The sequence below is a fragment of the Coregonus lavaretus genome, assembly GCF_964263955.1.
Source record: "Coregonus lavaretus genome assembly, chromosome: 27".
Classification (NCBI taxonomy): domain Eukaryota; kingdom Metazoa; phylum Chordata; class Actinopteri; order Salmoniformes; family Salmonidae; genus Coregonus; species Coregonus lavaretus.
Window position 1 is genome coordinate 30,173,633 of NC_140014.1, and position 22,530 is coordinate 30,196,162.

The 22,530-nt window shown below is 45.2% G+C and overlaps 1 protein-coding gene across 1 annotated transcript in view; it reads left to right on the forward strand.

Moving 5' to 3' along the window:
• Window positions 1-22,530, forward strand: part of ralgapa1 (Ral GTPase activating protein catalytic subunit alpha 1) — a 108,311-nt gene that overhangs the window by 66,364 nt on the left and 19,417 nt on the right. Inside the window, exons 35-39 of the mRNA XM_084144627.1 lie at window positions 1,330-1,401; window positions 1,518-1,641; window positions 3,851-4,006; window positions 9,225-9,383; window positions 10,042-10,169. Of these exons, the coding sequence (XP_084000753.1) occupies window positions 1,330-1,401; window positions 1,518-1,641; window positions 3,851-4,006; window positions 9,225-9,383; window positions 10,042-10,169 (639 nt within the window). The remainder of the gene's footprint in view (window positions 1-1,329; window positions 1,402-1,517; window positions 1,642-3,850; window positions 4,007-9,224; window positions 9,384-10,041; window positions 10,170-22,530) is intronic.

Consider the following 22,530-nt stretch of genomic DNA (forward strand, 5'->3'; position numbering starts at 1 on the left):
GCCATGCAAAATGTCAGAATTGCCACAGCAAAATCAAGCATTTTTTGTGGACAAATGTATATATAAAAAAGAAAATCAAAAAAGAATCCCAGTGAAACCCTGGAGGGACTGCATTTTACATTTTAGTCATTTAGCAGATGCTCTTATCCAGAGCGACTAACCATTAGTGCTTTCATCTTAAGATAGCTAGGTGACACAACCACATATCACAGTCGTAGTAAGTACATTTTCCTCCATTACTGAGGGAGCAGAAAGGAGTCAGGAGGATAGCCTTTAATGAGCCATTGTCCTGCTTCGCTCTTTCTTTTTCTCTTTATTTCTCTTTCTCTCGTTCTCTCTTGCTCGCTCTCCTTCTTCTGACATTCATACCGCATGTATTATTTGTCAGAGACTAAGGCATTGCAATTCGCTCGGTGTCCGTGGGCGAGCGTGTGTGCACTGAGTAATATTGGCCTTTAATGCTGTTCCTGCTTGCCGCCTTTTGAAATGGCTCTTTCAATGGAGAAAATTAAGACTGTTACATTGTAACAAGCTAATAAAGAGGGCCATACTCAAATGGTGAGAGGGAGGAGGAAAAACACCATGAAACACTTTTTTTTTTTTAAAGTAGTCGTGGCTTTTACATGAGTCGTCGTCGTCCCCTCTGTTCGAACTTGACGAGGCCTAAGCGGCTAATGTTCAAACTCCAGATTGGGGAAAATAAGGCAACGTTTTAAAGGTTCAGATCTTTCATGTCGTTACACCGGGGCGGTAACTAACATATAAGCTTATTTATTTCTCAGGATATTATGATTGCATCTCTATCTGTCCATCGCTTGCTATAAAGTTGCAGTGTATTCGTGTTTTTAGCTAAATCCTGTGAGTGATGATTTTGTATTTATTTCCCAGAGTTCCTGCCACCACTGCATGCCATCTTGTTTGGCTGTGGTTTGACTCGATTGGTCTAATGTTCCAGGAAATGCTGTGACAAAAACAAAGAGGTGGCCAATTAGGCATGTGGGCCTGCTAATGATGGAGAGGTAGTCTGCGGCAGGCGGAGGGAGAAGTCTGCGGGCTACTTAGTGAATATCTGTGCAGTATAGACCTAATCACCTGATCACTGTCAGGGAGTGAGGACAGGCCTGGGTAATGTTGTTGTTGTTGTGAATATAATAACATTTATACTTTATTGTCCATTCTCAGTGTCTTGTTGCAGTCAAGCTTCCGAATACTTTAGAATATTTTCCAAGACATCACTGTGTTGTAAATAGAATCTGTAGGCTATGTAGAATCTATGTCACAATTCTTTATGCCAGTGGCTTATACACTTGTTGTTGTTTTCTGTTATAGGAGCAACTTCCATCTCCTGAAGAAGAACGAGAAGCTGCTTAGAGAGCTGAAGAACCTCGACTCCAGGCAGTGGTATGTTAGTGGTTCTTATTCCTCAGACTGTTTTACTTATAGAACAACAAAAATGTGTCCTTATATTTCTCATCTTGTTCCTTATCTTTTCTCTCATTCCCCATCTTTTCCTCTAGTCGAGAGACACACAAAATAGCTGTGTTTTACGTGGCGGAAGGGCAGGAGGACAAGCACTCTATCCTGTGTAACACCAGGGGGAGTCAGGCTTACGAGGACTTTGTCTCTGGGCTGGGCTGGGAGGTAAGACGGACTCCTCTCTCTCCAATACAACTTTCAGCATCTCTGTACACTGAGTGTACAAAACATTAGGAACACCTTCCTAATATTAAGTTGCACCCCCCTTTTGCCCTCAGAACAGTCTCAATTCGTCGGGTCATGGACTCTACAAGGTGTCGAAAGCATTCCACAGGGATGCTGGCCCATATTGACTCCAATGCTTCCCACAGTTGTGTCAAGTTGGCTGGATGTCCTTTGGGTGGTGGACCATTCTTGATACACACAGGAAACTGTTGAGTGTGAAAAACCCAGCAGCATTGCAGGTCTTGACACAAACCGGTGCGCCCGTCACCTACTACCATACCCCGTTCAAAGGCGCTTAAATCTTTTGTCTTGCCCATTCACCCTCATTTCTCAATTGTCTCAAGGCTTAAAAATCCTTCTTTAATCTGTCTCCTCCCCTTCATCTACACTGATTTGAAGTGGATTTAACAGGTGACATCAATAAGGGATCATAGCTTTCACCTGGATTCACCTGGTCAGTCTATGTCATGGAAAGAGCAGGTGTTCTTAATGTTTTGTATACTCAGTGTATATACACAACACATACTCTTACTGATAAGCCTTATGTGGTTACCTGGTTTATTTAGTCAAGTATTCATTAGTGAGTTATTGTTGAGTTATATTAGTATTGAGTTATAAACTCAGCAAAAAATGAAACGTCCTCTCACTGTCAACTGCGTTTATTTTCAGCAAACTTAACATGTGTAAATATTTGTATGAACATAACAAGATTCAACAACTGAGACATAAATTGAACAAGTTCCACAACATGTGACTAACAGAAATTGAATAATGTGTCCCTGAACAAGGGGGGGGGGGTAACAGTAACAGTCAGTATCTGGTGTGGCTACCAGCTGCATTAAGTACTGCAGTGCATCTCCTCCTCATGGACTGCACCAGATTTGCCAGTTCTTGCTGTGAGATGTTACCCCACTCTTCCACCAATGCACCTGCAAGTTCCCGGACATTTCTGGGGGGAATGGCCCTAGCTGTCACCCTCCGATCTAACAGGTCCCAGACGTGCTGAATGGGATTGAGATCCGGGCTCTTCGCTGGCCATGGCAGAACACTGACATTCCTGTCTTGCAGGAAATCACTCACAGAACAAGCAGTATGGCTGGTGGCATTGTCATGCTGGAGGTCATGTCAGGATGAGCCTGCAGGAAGGGTACCGCATGTAACGCACAGCGTTGAGATTGCCTGCAATGACAACAAGCTCAGTCCGATGATGCTGTGACACACCACCCCAGACCATGACGGACCCTCCACCTCCAAATCGATCCCGCTCCAGAGTACAGGCCTTGGTGTAACGCTCATTCCTTCAGCGATAAACGCGAATTCCGACCATCACCCCTGGTGAGACAAAACTGTGACTCGTCAGTGAGGAGCACTTTTTGCCAGTCCTGTCTGGTCCAGCGATGGTGGGTTTGTGCCCATAGGCGGCGTTGTTGCCGGTGAGGTCTGGTGAGGACCTGCCTTACAACAGGCCTACAAGCCCTCAGTCCAGCCTCTCTCAGCCTATTGAGGACAGTCTGAGCACTGATGGCGGGATTGTGCATTCCTGGTGTAACTCGGGCAGTTGTTGTTGCCATCCTGTACCTGTCCTGCAGGTGTGATGTTCGGATGTACCGATCCTGTGCAGGTGTTGTTACACGTGGTCTGCCACTGCGAGGACGATCAGCTGTCCGTCCTGTCTCCCTGTAGCGCTGTCTTAGGCGTCTCACAGTACGGACATTGCAATTTATTGCCCTGGCAGTCCTCATGCCTCCTTGCAGCATGCCTAAGGCACGTTCACGCAGATGAGCAGGGACCCTGGGCATCTTTCTTTTGGTGTTTTTCAGTCAGTAGAAAGGCCTACGTTTTCATAACTGTTACCTTAATTGCCTTCCGTCTGTAAGCTGTTAGTGTCTTAACGACCGTTCCACAGGTGCATGTTCATTAATTGTTTATGGTTCATTGAACAAGCATGGGAAACAGTGTTTAAACCCTTTACAATGAAGATCTGTGAAGTTATTTTGATTTTTACGAATTATCTTTGAAAGACAGGGTCCTTAAAAAGGGAGTTTATTTTTTCTGTGCCTGATTTAGAACACTGAAAACACTTTGTTGGCCCACTCCTTGAGTTGGTGTATCTTATGTAAGTTTGATGATCCATTTTCCTATATTCCAGGTGAACTTGACCAGTCACTGTGGCTTCATGGGAGGTCTTCAGAGGAACAAGAGCACTGGTCTGACCACGCCTTACTTCGCCACCTCCACCGTCGAGGTCATGTACCACGTCTCCACACGGATGCCCCCCGACTCAGACGACTCACTCACCAAAAAGGTATGTTGTGGTGTTCTAGGAACGGCAGTTGGTGTCTGTGTGAAAAAAGTAATGTCTGACTGCAACCCTGTTATGCTCTTTTATTGAGATACACACACCATGTATGTCTGTGTCCCTCTCACTCCCTTTCATCCAGTCAGCAGGGGGTAGGTTATTCTGTGTTGCCTTTTTAGATGACCACTGCTCCCCTGGAGAGAGAGACCCAATGTCTGCTCTCTCTCACACATACACACCACTCTGTAGTGATTCTCTGTACCCCTCAACTCATACAATGCGGAACAAAAATACACTCTGACCTTTCTGTTCAGTCCACTACTAAACCATTATGTCCAGCTCTCTCAGGTGGGTCACATTTCTACCTGCAGAGAGCTGTTTTTGTGTGGACTTGAGCCCCACAGAGAAACATGCCATGTTTTGCTAATGTAGACGAGAGGAGCTTCCATCTCCCTCCAGCTACAGGGGCAATGGGTTGCTACAGGAGACGAGAGGAGCTTCCATCTCCCCCCAGCTACAGGGGCAATGGGTTGCTACAGAAGATGAGAGGAGCTTCCATCTCCCCCCAGCTACAGGGACAATGGGTTGCTACAGAAGACGAGAGGAGCTTCCATCTCCCCCCAGCTACAGGGACAATGGGTTGCTACAGAAGACGAGAGGAGCTTCCATCTCCCCCCAGCTACAGGGACAATGGGTTGCTACAGAAGACGAGAGGAGCTTCCATCTCCCCCCAGCTACAGGGGCAATGGGTTGCTACAGAAGACGAGAGGAGCTTCCATCTCCCCCCAGCTACAGGGGCAATGGGTTGCTACAGAAGACGAGAGGAGCTTCCATCTCCCCCCAGCTACAGGGGCAATGGGTTGCTACAGAAGATGAGAGGAGCTTCCATCTCCCCCCAGCTACAGGGGCAATGGGTTGCTACAGAAGACGAGAGGAGCTTCCATCTCCCCCCAGCTACAGGGGCAATGGGTTGCTACAGAAGACGAGAGGAGCTTCCATCTCCCTCCATCTACAGGGGCAATGTGGGAGAAAATATATTCTCACCTTGAATGGTTCCCTTTATCCCTCTCTCTCATGAAGCCCTTTCTCCTATCTCTTCTTTATTTATCTCACCTCATTCTGCCCCCTCTCTCTTTCCCTTTGGAACATGTTAGCATCTCTCTCTCTTTCCCTTTGGAACATGTTAGCATCTCTCTCTCTTTCCCTTTGGAACATGCTAGCATCTCTCTCTTTCCCCCTACCTCTCTCTGTCACTCTTAACCTAAAATAGACATCACCTCTCTCCCTTGTTTTTCTCCTCTTCTACAAATGTCCATCTGTCTTGGTATTATTTTTAAGCAGGCAGAAATGTAATAAGAGAACAGAGGGCATTAGCTGTAATGAGTTTGGCTGTGAGGCCGGGGTGGCCCGTGATACAGGGGGCCTGTAGCCATAGATCGCCACGGTGATGCAGGATGAACAATGAAGTATCATTAGAGCTGTCCCCTCACTTCCCCTGGCATACATCTTCAACAGGGGCGATACACACATACACAGCCATGACCAGATGCTAAGGTGCTGCTAATACTAATAACATACTCATTAATGAATGCAGACAGACAGGAGGGGAATATTGAGGTGGCCGGTTGTGTGATGGCCAATAATACACACACAGCTTCTTAGTCGGCCGATAGCTGCAGTAGTCATTTCGTTGTAACATTAGAGTAGTAGAGGACGGGATTGTGATATGTGGTTGTCTCACCCAGGATATCGATGGTCCCACCTAGCTATCCTAAGATGAATGCACCAACTGTAAGTCGCTTGGGTGAGAGGGCTAGAGAGAGGAGGTGTCTTTCTACCCCTAAGCCATAAGACTGCTGAACAATTAATCAAATGACCACCTGGACTATTTACATTGACCCCCCCCCCATTTGTTTTTACACGGCTAATACTTACCTTGACTAACCTGGACCCCCACACATTGAGCCTTTTATATAGCCTCGGTATTGTTATTTTATTGTGTTACATTTTTATTATTTTTTACTTTCGTTTATTTGGTAAATATTTTCTTAACTCTTTCTTGAACGGCATTGTTGGTTAAGGGCTTGTAAGTAAGCATTTCACGGTAAGGTCTACACCTGTTGTATTCGGCGCATGTGACAAATTAAGTTTGATTTGATTTTATCGCAGTCTGATTTGAGGGGTTTAATAACAAGAGCTGAAACGCCACTGATAGCTTGCTTGTGGTTACTCACTCACTCACACTGCTGATAATGTGAACTAACATGCATCCAATCCATCAGATGACCTCTAAGATATGACTGTAAGATAAATAATAATTCTAACCACTGTATTTCACATAACCGCCTCCCATCTCATGTCTGAAATCTCTCATTCATCCCTCCAGACCCCCGAAATGCCTTTCTGTCTTCATGTTCTGCATCTGCGCTCACCGCTCATAATTCATTGCTACAATTTAGTTGTGTATGTATGGCAGCAAAGCCATGTTTGTGCGTGCGGGTGTTGGTGGCCTCCCCAAATCGCACCCTATTCCCTATATAGTGCACTACCTTTGACCAGAGCTCAGTAGTGCACTATATAGGGAATAGGGTGCCATTTGGGACCCATCACCCTGTCTGTCGTATTGAGAGGCCTGGAGCGTTGCTCCCGCTCCCCCTTCACTCAGCGGTCCGCGCTGCACATGGCCATAATGTAGCCAAATTAGATCTGGCTGTGGCTGTCCCCCTGGTTAAAGTTCTACCATGACTCCTCAGCAACTGATTGGATTTGGAGAGGCTGGAGGAGCTCTATCCAACAGAGCGATCTGCAGATAGACACTAAACCATGTTAACCAGACACTAAAGCGTGTCAGCTCAGCCAGCGAGAGCAGCCAGCAGGCACACGGACACACACTCACACACACACACACACACACACATACACACACAAGGAAGCACGTGCACACACAGAGTCACTCTCACACACACATACACACCCTGCATATTTATTTGTTTGTTGTTTTCCCCATCTCCCCTCAGCCCACCTAGTAACGGACAGTGACAGGCGCACTGAAGGTTGAAGGCTGTGAATACGTCCACACCCTCTGGGTCTTATGGGCCAAGGATTTATGAATGAGGGCTGCTGATGTGAAATGTTAAAGGAAAGATGGCTCAAGCAGCAGCTAGCAGCTATCTGCTCGGCAATGGATGAGGATTCGAATTTGTGATTGGCTGCGAGGAAAGAATGAGAGTTTCCTATTGGTTGAGAGCGGAGGATGAGAACGAGGTGCTATACAGGCAAGGGTCATGTTCATTAGGGCACACAACAGGAAAAGTAAATCCAGTCCAGGTAGTCCCTCCTGTTTCAGTACGTTTTTTTTCAGTTTTGTACCGAATGAACACAACCCAGGCCAGGACAGTGTGATGTGGCCTCTGTGGGACTGCCTGTGACAGCCTGGCTCTCTGTGGCCCTCGGAGTGATTGAGTGAAGATGGAGAGAACAATAGAAAGATGGAGTGAGTTTGAGAAGATGGAGTTTGCTGTGGAAGATAGATTGATGGGTGCTGTGGTCTGAGGCAGCGTGTGGCGGTGGCGGCTCCTCTCGCCTGTCACTCTTCAAGGTTAATGACACGTTGCTGAATGGCCCTGGATGGAGGAGTCCTAGACAGCCAACTCGCGCTACATGCCCCACACAGGACACTGTGACAGTGTTAGATAGCCCTGGATGAATGGATGAGCCCTGGACAGTGTATTCACATTGAGTCTCAGAGAAGTAGTGCTGATATAGGATCAGTTTTGCTTTTTAGATCACAATGACAAAGATTATATGGACGGGAGGAACTGATCCTAGATCAGCACTCCTTCTCGGATACTTTTTTTTAAAAATACAGGCCCTGAGAGAATGAGAATCCGCCCAAGACAGCCTGAGTTTTGACAGTGAATTTGCATCAGGGACACCAATCTCAAGGCTCTCACTTAAAGTAACTGTCCAGTGAAAATCTCACTTTTAAAAGTTTATATTCTGTTACTCATATCCAAATAGTTGTTGACTCGTCCTATAATCGTACACTATATATACAAAAGTATGTGGACACCCCTTCAAATGAGTGGATTCAGCTATTTCAGCCACACCCATTGCTGACAGGTGTATAAAATCGAGCACACAGCCATGCAATCTCCATAGACAAACATTGGCAGTAGAATGGCCTTACTGAAGAGCTCAGTGACTTTCAACGTGGCACTGTCATAGGATGCCACCTTTCCAAGAAGTCAGTTCGTCAAATTTCTGACCTGCTAGAGCTGCCCCGGTCAACTGTAAGTGCTGTTATTTTGAAGTGGAAACGTCTAGGAGCAATAACTGCTCAGCCACGAAGTGGCCCCATGCACAAAGCGAGGTCCATACAGAAATGGTTTGTCGAGATCGGTGTGGAAGAACTTGACTGGCCTGCACAGAGCCCTGACCTCAACCCCATCGAACACCTTTGGGATGAATTGGAATGCCGACTGCGAGCCAGGCCTAATCGCTCAACATCAGTGCCCGACCTCACTAATGCTCTTGTGGCTGAATGGAAGCAAGTCCCCGCAGCAATGTTCCAACACATAGTGGAAAGCCTTCCCAGAAGAGTGGAGGCTGTTATAGCAGCAAAGGGGGGACCAACTCCATATTAATGCCCATGATTTTGGAATGTGTTCGACGAGCAGCTGTCCACATACTTTTGGTCATGTAGTGTATTTGTGGCCAAAGCATAAATTGGAGAAAAAACAAGTCAAAAACTTGTATCTCAAATAGACCGTTTCAGAAATGTTTGCTATTTCCTCATAGAACATGCATCTCCCTGAAGTGTAGGGGGTGATGAGCTGGCCAATCACTGGTCTACTTGCATACTTTCAATGACCACGCCCACACAATTCTGTTGTTTGCGTATGCCAACACCATTCCAACACAGAAAAGCTGCTTTTTAACATACTTCGTTTTCCGTTCCAAATGTTTTACATTATTACACTCATATTGTTAGTAATTATAGGTCATATTTCATAGAAATCTGGAAACACTGGGCAGTTACTTTAATGTGTGACTATGTTCAATCATCCTCTGCCATGTGAATTAATTACATTAACTAGAATTTTTAAACACAATAAAAAAAGTCAACATTTACTACTGGACAGGTACACTCACCCTCTTGCTCTCTTGCTCTTTCCTCTTCTCCCCTCCCACCTCCTCTCCTCCCGCACCTCTGTCCCTCTAGCTAAGGCATCTTGGGAATGACGAGGTGCACATCGTGTGGTCGGAGCACTCGCGGGACTACAGGAGAGGCATCATCCCTACGGAGTTCGGAGACGTCCTCATCATCATCTACCCCATGAAGAACCACATGTACAGCATCCAGATCCTCAAGAAGCCAGAGGTGGGTTCACCCATCGGTTTTAATCATACGTTGACATTAAGGTATCCTAGATTCCATTTCCTGCCGTTGTGCCCTTGAGCAAGGCACAAACTGCACCAGGGGCACCGCACCGTGGCTGACCCTGGCTTCCAACCCCTCGGGATATTTTTGTGAGTTTATTAAAAGCTAAAAATACAAATTTCTGTGTTTTTTGAAAAATTACAATTGACAATATCACAGCTATACCTGCTGCAGTGTTATATTTTTATATATAAACAAAATCAAAACAAATGTCTCGCGGCACTCCTGCTTCCTGCTCAGTTATGTCCGGACTAATCGGATCAACAGGATTCTTAGAATTCAATTGTGGTATGGATATGGCTAGAAGATGGGTCTGTCCCTTCAGAGTCTGGGGAAATGTTGAAAGATGGTCAGATAAGGACAGAAAAGAGGTCTGGCTTTTATGAAAGTCAATTATGGCACTGAAACGATAGTGTTTTTGTTATTTTATAAAATTAACAAACATTGCATTGAACATTGCGTTCACTGGGATCTGATAGACGAAAACCACTTGTCACTGTTATACTTGTATAAAGTTTCTTATTGTTCTGGCTTTATTTAATCAATAGTAACTTACAGAGTTGTTTTCTCTCTCTATCCTCCTCCTCTCTCCTTCTAGGTCCCGTTTTTCGGGCCCCTGTTCGATGGAGCCATAGTGGATGAGAAGATCCTTCCCACCATGGTCCGGGCCACGGCCCTCAATGCCAGCAGGGCTCTTAAATCCCTCATCCCCCTCTACCAGAACTTGTATCCTTCTCCATCTCCCTGCCATGGCCTGGCAGTACTCTATAAACCACAGCCCTGCCCAGCACCCTGCCTGTAGGGGGGAAGATAAAACCACAACACACTTGGTAACTGTGATCTGTTATGCCTCTCCTCACTTATGGCCATGGCTGTCACGTTAACGTGTTGTTGGGCTTGTTATTTTGCACTAGCAAGGGAGATCAGTAGAAGTGTATGAAAGAGTGAGTGTGTGTATCACCTTGCTGTGGAGACAGGCGAAGGCATGTAGGATGAATCAGGCTTTAGCTCCTGTCGTGTTGACTTGCTCCTGTCCTCCTGACTGTTTTGAGGAGTGCGATAGATTGCCACACAGACCAACTCCTCACTGCACTGCAGGCTCACAAGGCGTAATGGTAGAACAGCGTCCCTCTCGCTCGATAATTATCGATGTCTCATCCCCTCCCGCACTCATTTTCTCAACATGTAGAGCATCACATTCTGCTCGGTGCAAAGTGGTGACAGCATTTTTCTCCAGCAGACCGCAGGAGTCTCACGGTGATCATTGCCAATCGTCTCCTAACAGTGATTCAGAGCGATTTGCTTCAGTAGCGATTAATCTCTCGCCTCACTTGGGTGACTCACACCATCGCCAATAGCATGGCTTTTGAACTCTGTCTAGCACTAATGTTAATCATTTTGAATAGTAAAATCATTAAGTATCTTTATTTTTGCCAAATTGTTTCAGTATTGTCCAATGATAATAATGCAGTTTGTAACGATGTTACAAAGTGAACATAATGTTAATATGAATGTTAATGCTTCAGTATTTTATGCCTGAAGTCAGTAGAAAACCATCCATCAGTTTCTATGCTATGTAGAAATCAAATCAAATCTGTACAAAAGCACCACTTTTCCCTCCAGTCCAGTTTGCTTCTAGCTAATGATTTGTAATTTCACCTATACTTTTCTCTCCATTTCAGTCATTATTATTTTATATCTTCCTGGAAAGTGAGACTCTGGTGACCACTCAAGCTCACATGCTCCAAATCCCCACCTCTAAATACTCTATCTACCCTCTAAATACTCTATCTACCCTCTAAATACTCTATCTACCCTCTAAATACTCTATCTACCCTCTAAATACTCTATCTACCCTCTAACCCCTGTTTTCAAAAATATATATAATACTGCTTGAAAAAAAAGCAAAAAATAGGGGGGTGAAAACCGATTCTCATCTGCCATGTCCAATCTCATGTGTATGTGTGTGCGCGGAGCAGAGCGGGGTTCGATACTGGACTGAGCTATTGATTGGCGTGAGTTGCACCGGTCGATGGGCCTGACAGCCAGAATTACAGTAATCTGTCATTATCGACGGATGTCTTTCCAGACTCCATCTCTCTCTATCTGCCTCTCCGTCTCCATCCCCCTCTCCTTTTGTTTCTTTCTTTTATTTTACTTCAGAGATAGAGAAGTCTTGTCTAGTCTTCCAGCTGGCAGCTAATTGAAGCCTCTTTAAGGAATGATTCATAGCAAGGTTTTAAGCCAGTGTGTGCATGCATGGGTCCATGCATGTTAAAGGAGAAGTTCACTAATTTACAACTTGATGTTAGATGGTTCCTCACCCTGAATATAGTCTATGGGCCAGGAGAAACTGTAATCCATGGTTCAGTTTTCTTTAAACAGCCATTACAAACTTCAGTTAACTTTAGCCACTGCTAGCTAAAAATCAATGGATGTGATGGGGGCATGTGAGCATGTTATTTATTTTTTTATGATGTCAAAATCACCTGTGAGTGGACTTATTCCAGGTAGTTCTTGCCTAGAGAGAACTGTGAAATCAGGTCAAACTGCTGGAGTCAGTCAACAGTTACAGCAGCAAACTGGAGCGTGTGGAGAGGGAGTGATGTAGGTTAGTTCCCTCACAATCGCCCTGGAGCGCAGCAGGGCCGAACCCCGGAGCAGCTAAGTGATCCTGATCACAAAGTAGAAGAACACTAGGGTCTTTCTCTCCTCCAGAGTCTGCCTGCCTGCCCTCCTGCCTTCTCGCCTGTGTGCCTGCCTGCCTGCCTGCCTAACTACCTGCCTGCCTGCCTGCCTGCCTACCTACCTAACTACCTGCCTGCCTGCCTGCCTGCCACCACCCCTGTACCTCTATCTCTTTGTCCACCCTGTACCTCTCTCTCTCAATTCAATTTCAATTCAATTTAAGGGCTTTACTGGCATGGGAAACATATGTTAACATTGCCAAAGCAAGTGAAGTAGATAGTAAACAAAAGTGAAATAAACAATATAAATTAACAGTAAACATTACACTCAGAAGTTATAATAAAGACATTTCAAATGTCATATTATGTATATATACAGTGTTGTAAGAATGTGCAAATAGTTAAAGTACAAATGGGAAAATAAATAAACATAAATATGGGTTGTTTACAATGGTGTTTGTTCTTCACTGGTTGCCCTTTTCTTGTGGCAACAGGTCACAAATCTTGCTGCTGTGATGGCACACTGGTATTTCACCCAGTAGACAAGGAAGTTTATCAAAATTGGGTTTGTTTTTGAATTATTTGTGGATCTGTGTAATCTGAGGGAAATATGTGTCTCTAATATGGTCATACATTTGGCAGGATGTTAGGAAGTGTAGCTCAGTTTCCACCTCATTTTGTGGGCAGTGTGCACATAGCCTGTCTTCTCTTGAGAGCCAGGTCTGCCTATGGTGGCCTTTCTCAATAGCAAGGGTATGCTCATTGAGTCTGTACATAGTCAAAGCTTTCCATAAGTTTGGGTCAGTCACCTTGGTCAGGTATTCTGCCACTGTGTACTCTCTGTTTAGGGCCAAATAGCATTCTAGTTTGCTCTGTTTTTTTGTGTCAAGTAATTCTCTTTTTGTTTTCTCATGATTTGGTTGGGTCTAATTGTGTTGTTGTCCTGGGGCTCTGTGGGGTCTGTTTGTGTTTGTGAACAGAGCCCCAGGACCAGCTTGCTTAGGGGACTATTCTCCAAGTTCATCTCTCTGTAGGTGATGGCTTTGTTATGGAAGGTTTGGGAATCGCTTCCTTTTAAGTGGTTATAGAATTTAACGTCTCTTTTCTGAATTTGGATAATTAGCGGGTATCGGCCTAATTCTGCTCTGCATGCATTATTTGGTGTTTATCGTTATACGCTGAGGATATTTTTGCAGAATTCTGCATGCAGTCTCAATTTGGTGTTTGTCCCATTTTGTGAATTCTTGGTTGGTGAGCGGACCCCAGACCTCACAACCATAAAGGGCAATGGGTTCTATAACTGATTCAAGTATTTTTAGCCAGATCCTAATTGGTATGTTGAATTGTATGTTCCTTTTGATGGCATAGAAGGCCCTTCTTGCCTTGTCTCAGATCGTTCACAGCTTTGTCGGAAGTTACCTGTGGCACTGATGTTTAGGCCGAGGTATGTATAGTTTTTTGTGTGCTCTAGGGCAACGGTGTCTAGATGGATTTTGTATTTGTGGTCCTGGCAACTGGACCTTTTTTGGAACACAATTATTTTTGTCTTACTGAGATTTACTGTCAAGGCTCAGGTCGGACAGAATCTGTTCAGGAGATCTAGGTGCTGCTGTAGGCCCTCCTTGATTGGTGACAGAAGCACCAGATCATCAGCAAACAGTAGACATTTGACTTCAGATTCTAGTAGGGTGAGGCCGGTTGCTGCAGACTGTTCTAGTGCCCTCGCCAATTCGTTAATATATTTGTTGAAGAGGGTGGGGCTTAAACTGAATCCCTGTCTCACCCCACTGCCCTGTGGAAATAAATGTATGTGTTTTTTTGCCAATTTTGAGTGCACACTTGTTGTTTGTGTACATGGATTTTATCATGTCGTATGTTTTTCCCCCAACACATCTTTCCATCAATTTGTATAGCAGACCCTCATGCCAAATTGAGTCAAAAGCTTTTTTTGAAATCAACAAAGAATGAGAAGACTTTGCCTTTGTTTTGGTTTGTTTGTTTGTTTGTCAATTAGGCTGTGCAGGGTGAATATGTGGTCTGTCGTATGGTAATTTGGTAAAAAGCCAATTTGACATTTGCTCAGTATATTGTTTTCACTGAGGAAATGAACTAGTCTGATGTTAATGAGAATGCAGAGGATTTTCCCAAGATTGCTGTTGACGCATATCCCACGGTAGTTATTGGGGTCAAATTTGTCTCCACTTTTGTGGATTGGGGTGATCAGTCCTTGTTTCCAAATATTAGGGAAGATGCCAGAGCTAAGGATGATGTTAAAGAGTTTAAGTATAGCCAATTGGAATTTGTGGTCTGTATATTTTATAATTTCATTGAGGATACCATCAACACCACAGGCCTTTTTGGGTTGGAGGGTTTGTATTTTGTCCTGTAGTTCATTCAATGTAATTGGAGAATCCAGTGGGTTCTGGTAGTCTTTAATAGTTGATTCTAAGATTTGCATTTGATTATGTATATTTTTTTGCTGTTTGTTCTTTGTAATACGGCCAAAAAGATTGGAGAAGTGGTTTACCCATACATCTCCATTTTGGATAGATAGCTCTTCATGTTATTGTTTGTTTAGTGTGTTCCAATTTTCCCAGAAGTTCAGTGCATTCAGAAAGTATTGAGACCCCTTGACTTTTTCCACATTTTGTTACGTTACAGCCTTATTCTAAAATTGATGAAATAAATGTTTTTCCTCATCAATCTACACACAATACCCCATAATACCCCATTTGCAAATATATTACAAATAAAAAACAGAAATGCCTTATTTACATAAGTGTTCAGACCCTTTGCTATCAGACTCGAAATTGAGCTCAGGTGCATCCTGTTTCCATTGATCATCGTTGAGATGTTTCTGCAACTTGATTGGAGTCCACCTGTGGTAAATTCAATTGATTGGACATGATTTGGAAAGGCACACACCTGTCTATATAAGGTCCCACAGTTGACAGTGTATGTCAGAGCAAAAACCAAGCTATCAGGTCAAAGGAATTGTCCATAGAGCTCCGAGACAGGATTGTGTCAAGTCACAGATTTGGGGAAGGGTACCAAAAAATGTCTGCAGCATTCAAGGTCCCCAAGAGCACAGTGGCCTCCATCATTCTTAAATGGAAGAAGTTTGGAACAACTTAGTCTCTTCCTAGAGCTGGCCACCCAGCCAAACTGAGCAATCGGGGGAGAAGGGCCTTGGTCAGGGAGGTGACCAAGAACCCGATGGTCACTCTGATAGAGCTCCAGAGTTCCTCTGTGGAGATGGGAGAATGTTCCAGAAGGACAACTATCTCTGCAGCACTCCACCAATCAGCCCTTTATGGTAGAGTGGCCAAACGGAAACCATTACTCAGTAAAAGGCACATGACAGCCCGCTTGGAGTTTGACAAAACGCACCTAAAGGACTCTTAGACCATGAGAAAGAAGATTTTCTGGTCTGATGAAACCAAGATTGAACTCTTTGGCCTGAATGCCAAGTGTCACATCTGGAGGAAACATGGCACCATCCCTACGGTGAAACATGGTGGTGGCAGCATCATGCTGTGGGGATGTTTTTTAGCGGCAGGGACTGGGAGACTAGTCAGGATTGAGGGAAAGATGAACGGAGCAAAGTACAGAGAGATCCTTGATGAAAACCTGGTCCAGAGCGCTCAGGACCTCAGACTGGGGCGAAGGTTCACCTTCCAACAGGACAACGACCCTAAGCACACAGGCAAGACACCGAAGGAGTGGCTTCGGGACAAGTCTCTGAATGTCCTTGAGTGGCCAGGCCAGAGCCCGGACTTGAACCCGATCAAACATCTCTGGAGAGACCTGAAAATAGCTGTGCAGCGACGCTCCCCATCCAACCTGACAGAGCTTGAAAGGATCTGCAGAGAAGAATGGGAGAAACTCCCCAAATACAGGTCTGCCAAGCTTGTAGCGTCATACCCAAGAAAACTTGAGGCTATAATCGCTGCCAAAGGTGCTTCAACAAAGTACTGAGTTAAGGGTCTGAGTACTTATGTAAATGTGATTGTTTTTTATTTTTAATAAATGTGCAATGATTTTGAAAAACCTGTTTTTGCTTTTTCAGTATGTAGATTGATGAGCGTAAAAAAACGATTTAATCAATTTTAGAATAAGGCTGTAACGTAAGAAAATGTTGAAAAAGTCAAGGGGTCTGAATCCGTTCCGAATGCACTGTAGTTAGATTGTATGGATTCTTCAATTACATTGAGCTGATTTATGAATTGCTGTTCCTTCTGTATTGCTGTATTTCTGTATTGTTTTAGTGATTCACCATAGTGAATGCGTAGGCTCAGGTTTTCTGGGTCTCTATGTTTTTGGTTGGATAGGTTTCTAAATGTCTTTCTTAGGTTTTTGCGTTCTTCATCAAACCATTTGTCATTGTTGTATATTTTCTTAGGTTGTCTGCCTGACATTTTTAGACTTGATAAGGAAGCTGAGAGGTCCAATATACTGTTTAGGTTTTCTACTGCCAAGTTTACACGTTCACTGTTACAGTGAAATGTTTTGTCCAGGAAGTTGTCTAAAAGGGATTGAATTGGTTGTTGCCTAATTGTTTTTTGGTTGGTTTCCACACTACTTTCCTTCCCTCTAGCATGTCTTAATATTATTCAGTTCCTTTGGCTTTGATGAGTATTGCCCTGTTCAAGTAGACTGATTTTGCTTTGATCTGATAGGGGTGTCAGTGGGCTGACTGTGAACTCTCTGAGAGACTGGGTTGAGGTCAGTGATAAAGTAGTCTACAGTACTACTGCCAAGAGATGAGCTATAGGTGTACCTACTGTAGGAGTCCCCTCGAAGCCTACCATTGACTATGTACATACCCAGCATGTGACAGAGCTGCAGGAGTTGTGACCCGTTTTTGTTGGTTATGTTGTCGTAGTTGTGTCTAGGGGGGCATATGGGGGAGGGAATGCTGTCACCTCCAGGGAGGTGTTTGTCACACTGTGTGCTGAGGTTGTCAGGTTCTTGTCCAGTTCTGGCATTTAGGTCGCCACAGACTAGTACATGTCCCTGGGCCTGGAAATTATTGATCTCCCCCTCTAAGATGGAGATGCTGTCTTCATTAAAGTATGGGGATTCTAGTGGAGGGATATAGGTAGCACCCAGGAGGACATTTTTCTCTGTAGAGATCATTTCCTTTTGAATTTCTAGCCAAATGTAAAATGTTATTGTTTTGATTAATTTAATGGAGTGAGTTAGGTCTGCAGGTCTGGGAGAGTGTCTCGCTGGTCTGGGCGGGGTGTCTGTTGATCTGTTGCTCCTGTTTGAGGTGTTGGGGCTGCGGTTGAGGGCGATGTCCTTTAGGGTCCTGGCAAAGGTGGGCACTGCTGCCTTGTATAGGTCGACCTGGTCGTAAAGTCCAGGGTGGAGTGGTGGGCCAGGTAAACATTTGGTTTTGAGGCACAGTCACGGGAAATACTTGCGTTTACCCGCTGTATGGTAGCAGGGTTGAAGTCTTTTCGTGGTGGCAGGGTGGCGATAACCACTTGTGCGTTGGGGAAAGTAGAAGAAGATTTTTTAATCACTTGAGTGCTGTGGCCACCCTTTGCTGCTGTGCTCTCAGGTCGTTTGTGCCTGTGTGTATTATTATGTGGCTGGGTGACCCTAGTTGGTCCTCAGACAGAAGGTCTAGGGCGCGCTGTGTGTTTGGACACGAGTTTAGACACTGTGTTTGGGAAAACGTTTATTTTCCTGTATATATTTCCCATTTGAGTCCATAAGGAGTACAATCTATGGCTTGTGGGTGTGGGGGGGTTGTCAGGGGGGCTGTCAGGGGGCTGCCAGGGGGGGTGCTAGGAGGGCGTGGGGTCCCTTGGGCTTGGGGTTCTCCATGTATCTGTCCTGCTGTGATGTCGAGGCTATGGTCAGGTTCTGGTGTGGACTGTTCTGCTGTGGTGTCGAGACTTTGGTCAGGATCTGAGGTGGGCTGTTCTGCTGGCTTCTCTGCGGGGGTTGCCAGCTCTCTAATGGGTTGCTCTCTGTCACACGTCATCTTTCTCACCTTCACCTCCAGCACTCTCACCTTCTCCTCTAGTGCTCTCATCTTCTCCTGCCGCTGGGCCTCCTTCTTCGGCTCCTGCTCTTTCTCCTGTTGAAGTTGTCTCACCACATTCCAGAGTGCACACATGTCTCTATCCCCCTCCAGCTCTCCGGGTCTGGTTGAGGGGATGTTGTTGTGTTGGACTGTTGTATTGGTCTGTGCTGACTGGAGTGTAATAACCTGCTGTTCCAGCTCCACCTGCCTTACCTCCAGCTGGGTGAATTTATCCTTCATTTCAGTGAGGGAGTAGTGCTCTGTGCTGGGCGGTTGACTTTCCGCTCGGGGTTGCTCGTCTGTGGGGTTGTTTAAGGAAGAGGTCTGGTCTGACTCACTCAAGGTGGGGGAGTCTTCCTCAAGAGAGTGCTTCTCCTGCTGCGCTCCCTCTTTGATTCATTGGAAGTCCAACTGAAACTGTTTGGGGTTTCCAGACTTGTACAGGTTGACATTAGCTGACTCAAAGTCCTCGTTGTCTAGTATCCTGAGTTTCCACCCATTTCTAACCCCCCTCCCTTGACAGAGGGGTAGTGTGTTAATGTAGCACTGCGACATGCCAGGGGATGATCTGTATGGAAGATTAAGTTGCTTACATTCCCATATTTGTAGCAGTCAGCAAAAAATGTCTCTGGCTTGTCCATGAGGAGCTACTTTTTGTACTCTTTCAGTGCCTTCTCATTTTTTACGTCCAAGGGGTACTGTATTGTGATAACCTCTGCACAGAGGGAAGCCATTGAGCAGGGGTCCTCAAATGACTCTGCATTTGGGTGGGGGAGGCTGTGAAACTCTCCTGCCATTGTTGGGCTCAAGGGCTTTGACACCTCTCACTTCACACCTCAGTGCTAATTGAAGTTGCAGCTGGATCTGTTCTGTCCTAGCAAGCTTGGTAGCCTTAACTTAGCATTCAGCCCTTATAAAGTAAATTACATTTTTACATTTTAGTCATTTAGCAGACACTCTTATCCAGAGCGACTTACAGTTAGTGAGTGCATACATTTTCATACTGGCCCCCCGTGGGAAACGAACCCACAACCCTGGCATTGCAAGTGCCATGCTCTACCAACTGAGCTACAGGGGATAATCTATTTTATTTTTCTTCTTGGCTTTAAAAGTAGCTTCAGGCTAAACATTACTCACTCAGTTCCAGGTTGGGTGGTATTTTCAGGTTTCTGTTGTACGTCTTTTGCTGCTCGTTGGTTTGCCAGAGCATTTGCTGTATAGTCCTTGGGAATAAGAATCTAATTTGATCCAAAATCAGGTTGTAGGTTTGGAGTTTTGATTTGGAGTGAAGGTTATGTTGTGGAGAGTAGTATCCTGTGTCCTTATGAAAAAATCAAAGTTTATCCAACTCTAAATCTATCTTTTTATAAAAACATTCTGAAAAATTCAGGAGCTCATCTGCTCATGACCTCTCTCTCTCTCTCTCTCTATCTCTCTCACTCTCTCTCTCTGTCCACCATCCAGCCTGTACCTCTCTCTCCCTCTCTGTCCACCATCCAGCCTGTACCTCTCTCTCACTCTCTCTCTCTCTGTCCACCATCCACCCTGTACCTCTCTCTCCCTCTCTGTCCACCATCCAGCCTGTACCTCTCTCTCCCTCTCTGTCCACCATCCAGCCTGTACCTCTCTCTCATTCTCTCTCTCTCTGTCCACCATCCACCCTGTACCTCTCTCTCTCTCTCTGTCCACCATCCACCCTGTACTTCTCTCCTCTTCTCCCCTCCTCCTGCACGTGCCCGTCGACCCCTCTCTCTTCTCCACACTAAATTCCTCCTCTTGGCCCCGGGGCTCGTCCATCTGCCTCCTCCACTCACTGATCCCTCATTTGCCATGACTGTGAAATCAGTGCTTGGAAGGGAGAAAAGAGCCCCCTTTTTCTGCTGCTGGTCTTAATGTCTGGTGGACTCAAATGGCAGAAAGCTGCTACAGAACCTGACATCAGGCAGTGCTACGAATCATGGCAGATTATGGAGCAGTGCTACGAATCATGGCAGATTATGGAGCAATTTACATTTACATTTTAGTCATTTAGCAGACACTCTTATCCAGAGCGACTTACAGTTAGTGAGTGCATACATTATTATAAAAAAAATAATAAAAAATCATACTGGCCCCCCGTGGGAAACGAACCCACAACCCTGGCGTTGCAAACGCCATGCTCTACTAACTGAGCTACACCCCTGCCGGCCATTCCCTCCCCTACCCTGGACGACGCTGGGCCAATTGTGCGCCGCCCCATGGGTCTGTGCTATGAAGCAGTGCTATGAATCATGGCAGATTATGGAGCAGTGCTACGAATCATGGCAGATTATGGAGCAGTGCTACGAATCATGGCAGATTATGGAGCTGCTGGGCAATTACAGCCAGAGAGGAAGAAAGAGGGCGAGAGAGCCTCAGGGTAACAAACAGGCAGCACAGACCAGGCGTCTATCCTATCCCAGATATCAGGCTTTAGTTGCTACAGCGCTAAGAGTAATCCAAGGGACGTATAAACATCCATTTAAATACAGTGCATTCAGAAAGTTTTTCCACATTTTGTTACGTTACAGCCTTATTCTAAAATTGATTAAATAAATAAAAATTCATCAATCTACAAACAATACCCCATAATGACAAAGTGAAACAGGTTTTTAGAAATGTTTGCAAATATATTAAAAATAAAAAACAGAAATACCTTATTTACATAAGTATTCAGACCCTTTGCTATGAGACTCGAAATTGAGCTCAGGTGCATCCTGTTTCCATTGATCATCCTTGAGATGTTTCTACAACTTGATTGGAGTCCACCTGTGGTAAATTCAATTGATTGGACATGATTTGGAAAGGCACACAGCTGTCTATATAAGGTCCCACAGTTGGAAGAAGTGTGGAACCACCAAGATTCTTCCTAGAGCGTGACGCCCGACCAAACTGAGCAATTGGGTGAGAAGGGCCTTGGTCAGGGAGGTGACCAAGAACCCGATGGTCACTCTGACAGAGCTCCAGAGTTCCTCTATGGAGATAGGACAACCATCTCTGCAGCACTCCACAAATCAGGCCTTTATGGTAGAGTGGCCAGACGGAAGCCACTCCTCAGTAAAAGGCACATGACAGCCTGCTTGGAGTTTGCCAAAAGGCACCTAAAGGACTCTCAGACCATGAGAAACAAGATTCTCTGTTCTGATGAAACCAAGATTAAACTCTTTGGCCTGAATGCCAAGTGTCAATTCTGGAGGAAACCAGGTGCCGCTCATCACCTGGCCAATACCATCCCTATGGTGAAGCATGGTGGTGGCAGCATCATGCTGTGGGGATGTTTTTCAGCGGCAGAGACTGGGGGACTAGTCAGGATCGAGGGAGATTAATGGGACAAAGTACAGAGAGATCCTTGATGAAAACCTGCTCCAGGGCGCTCAGGATCTCAGACTGGGGTTAAGGTTCACCTTCCAAAATGACAATGACCCTAAGCACACAACTAAGACAACGGAGGAGTGGCTTCAGGACAAGTCTCTGAATGTCCTTGAGTGGCCCAGCCAGAGCCCGGACTTGAACCCGATCTAACATCTCTGGAGAGACATAAAAATAGCTGTGCAGCGGCGCTCTCCATCCAACCCGACAGAGCTTAAGAGGATCTGCAGAGAAGAATGGGAGAATCCCCCCAAATACAGATGTGCGAAGCTTGTAGCGTCATACCCAAGAAGACTCTAGGCTGTAATCGTTGCCAAAGGTGCTTCAACAAAGTACTGAGTAAAGGGTCTGAATACTTATGTGAATGTGATATTTCCGGGTTTTTGTTTATCTACAGTGGGGAGAACACGTATTTGATACACTGCCGATTTTTCAGGTTTTCCTACTTACAAAGCATGTAGAGGTCTGTAATTTTTATCATAGGTACACTTCAACTGTGAGAGACGGAATCTAAAACAAAAATCCAGAAAATCACATTGTAAGATTTTTAAGTAATTAATTTGCATTTTATTGCATGACATAAGTATTTGATACATCAGAAAAGCAGAACTTAATATTTGGTACAGAAACCTTTGTTTGCAATTACAGAGATCATACGTTTCCTGTAGGTCTTGACCACGTTTTCACACACTGCAGCAGGGATTTTGGCCCACTCCTCCATACAGACCTTCTCCAGATCCTTCAGGTTTCGGGGCTGTCGCTGGGCAATACGGACTTTCAGCTCCCTCCAAAGATTTTCTATTGGGTTCAGGTCTGGAGACTGGCTAGGCCACTCCAGGACCTTGAGATGCTTCTTACGGAGCCACTCCTTAGTTGCCCTGGCTGTGTGTTTCGGGTCGTTGTCATGCTGGAAGACCCAGCCACGACCCATCTTCAATGCTCTTACTGAGGGAAGGAGGTTGTTGGCCAAGAT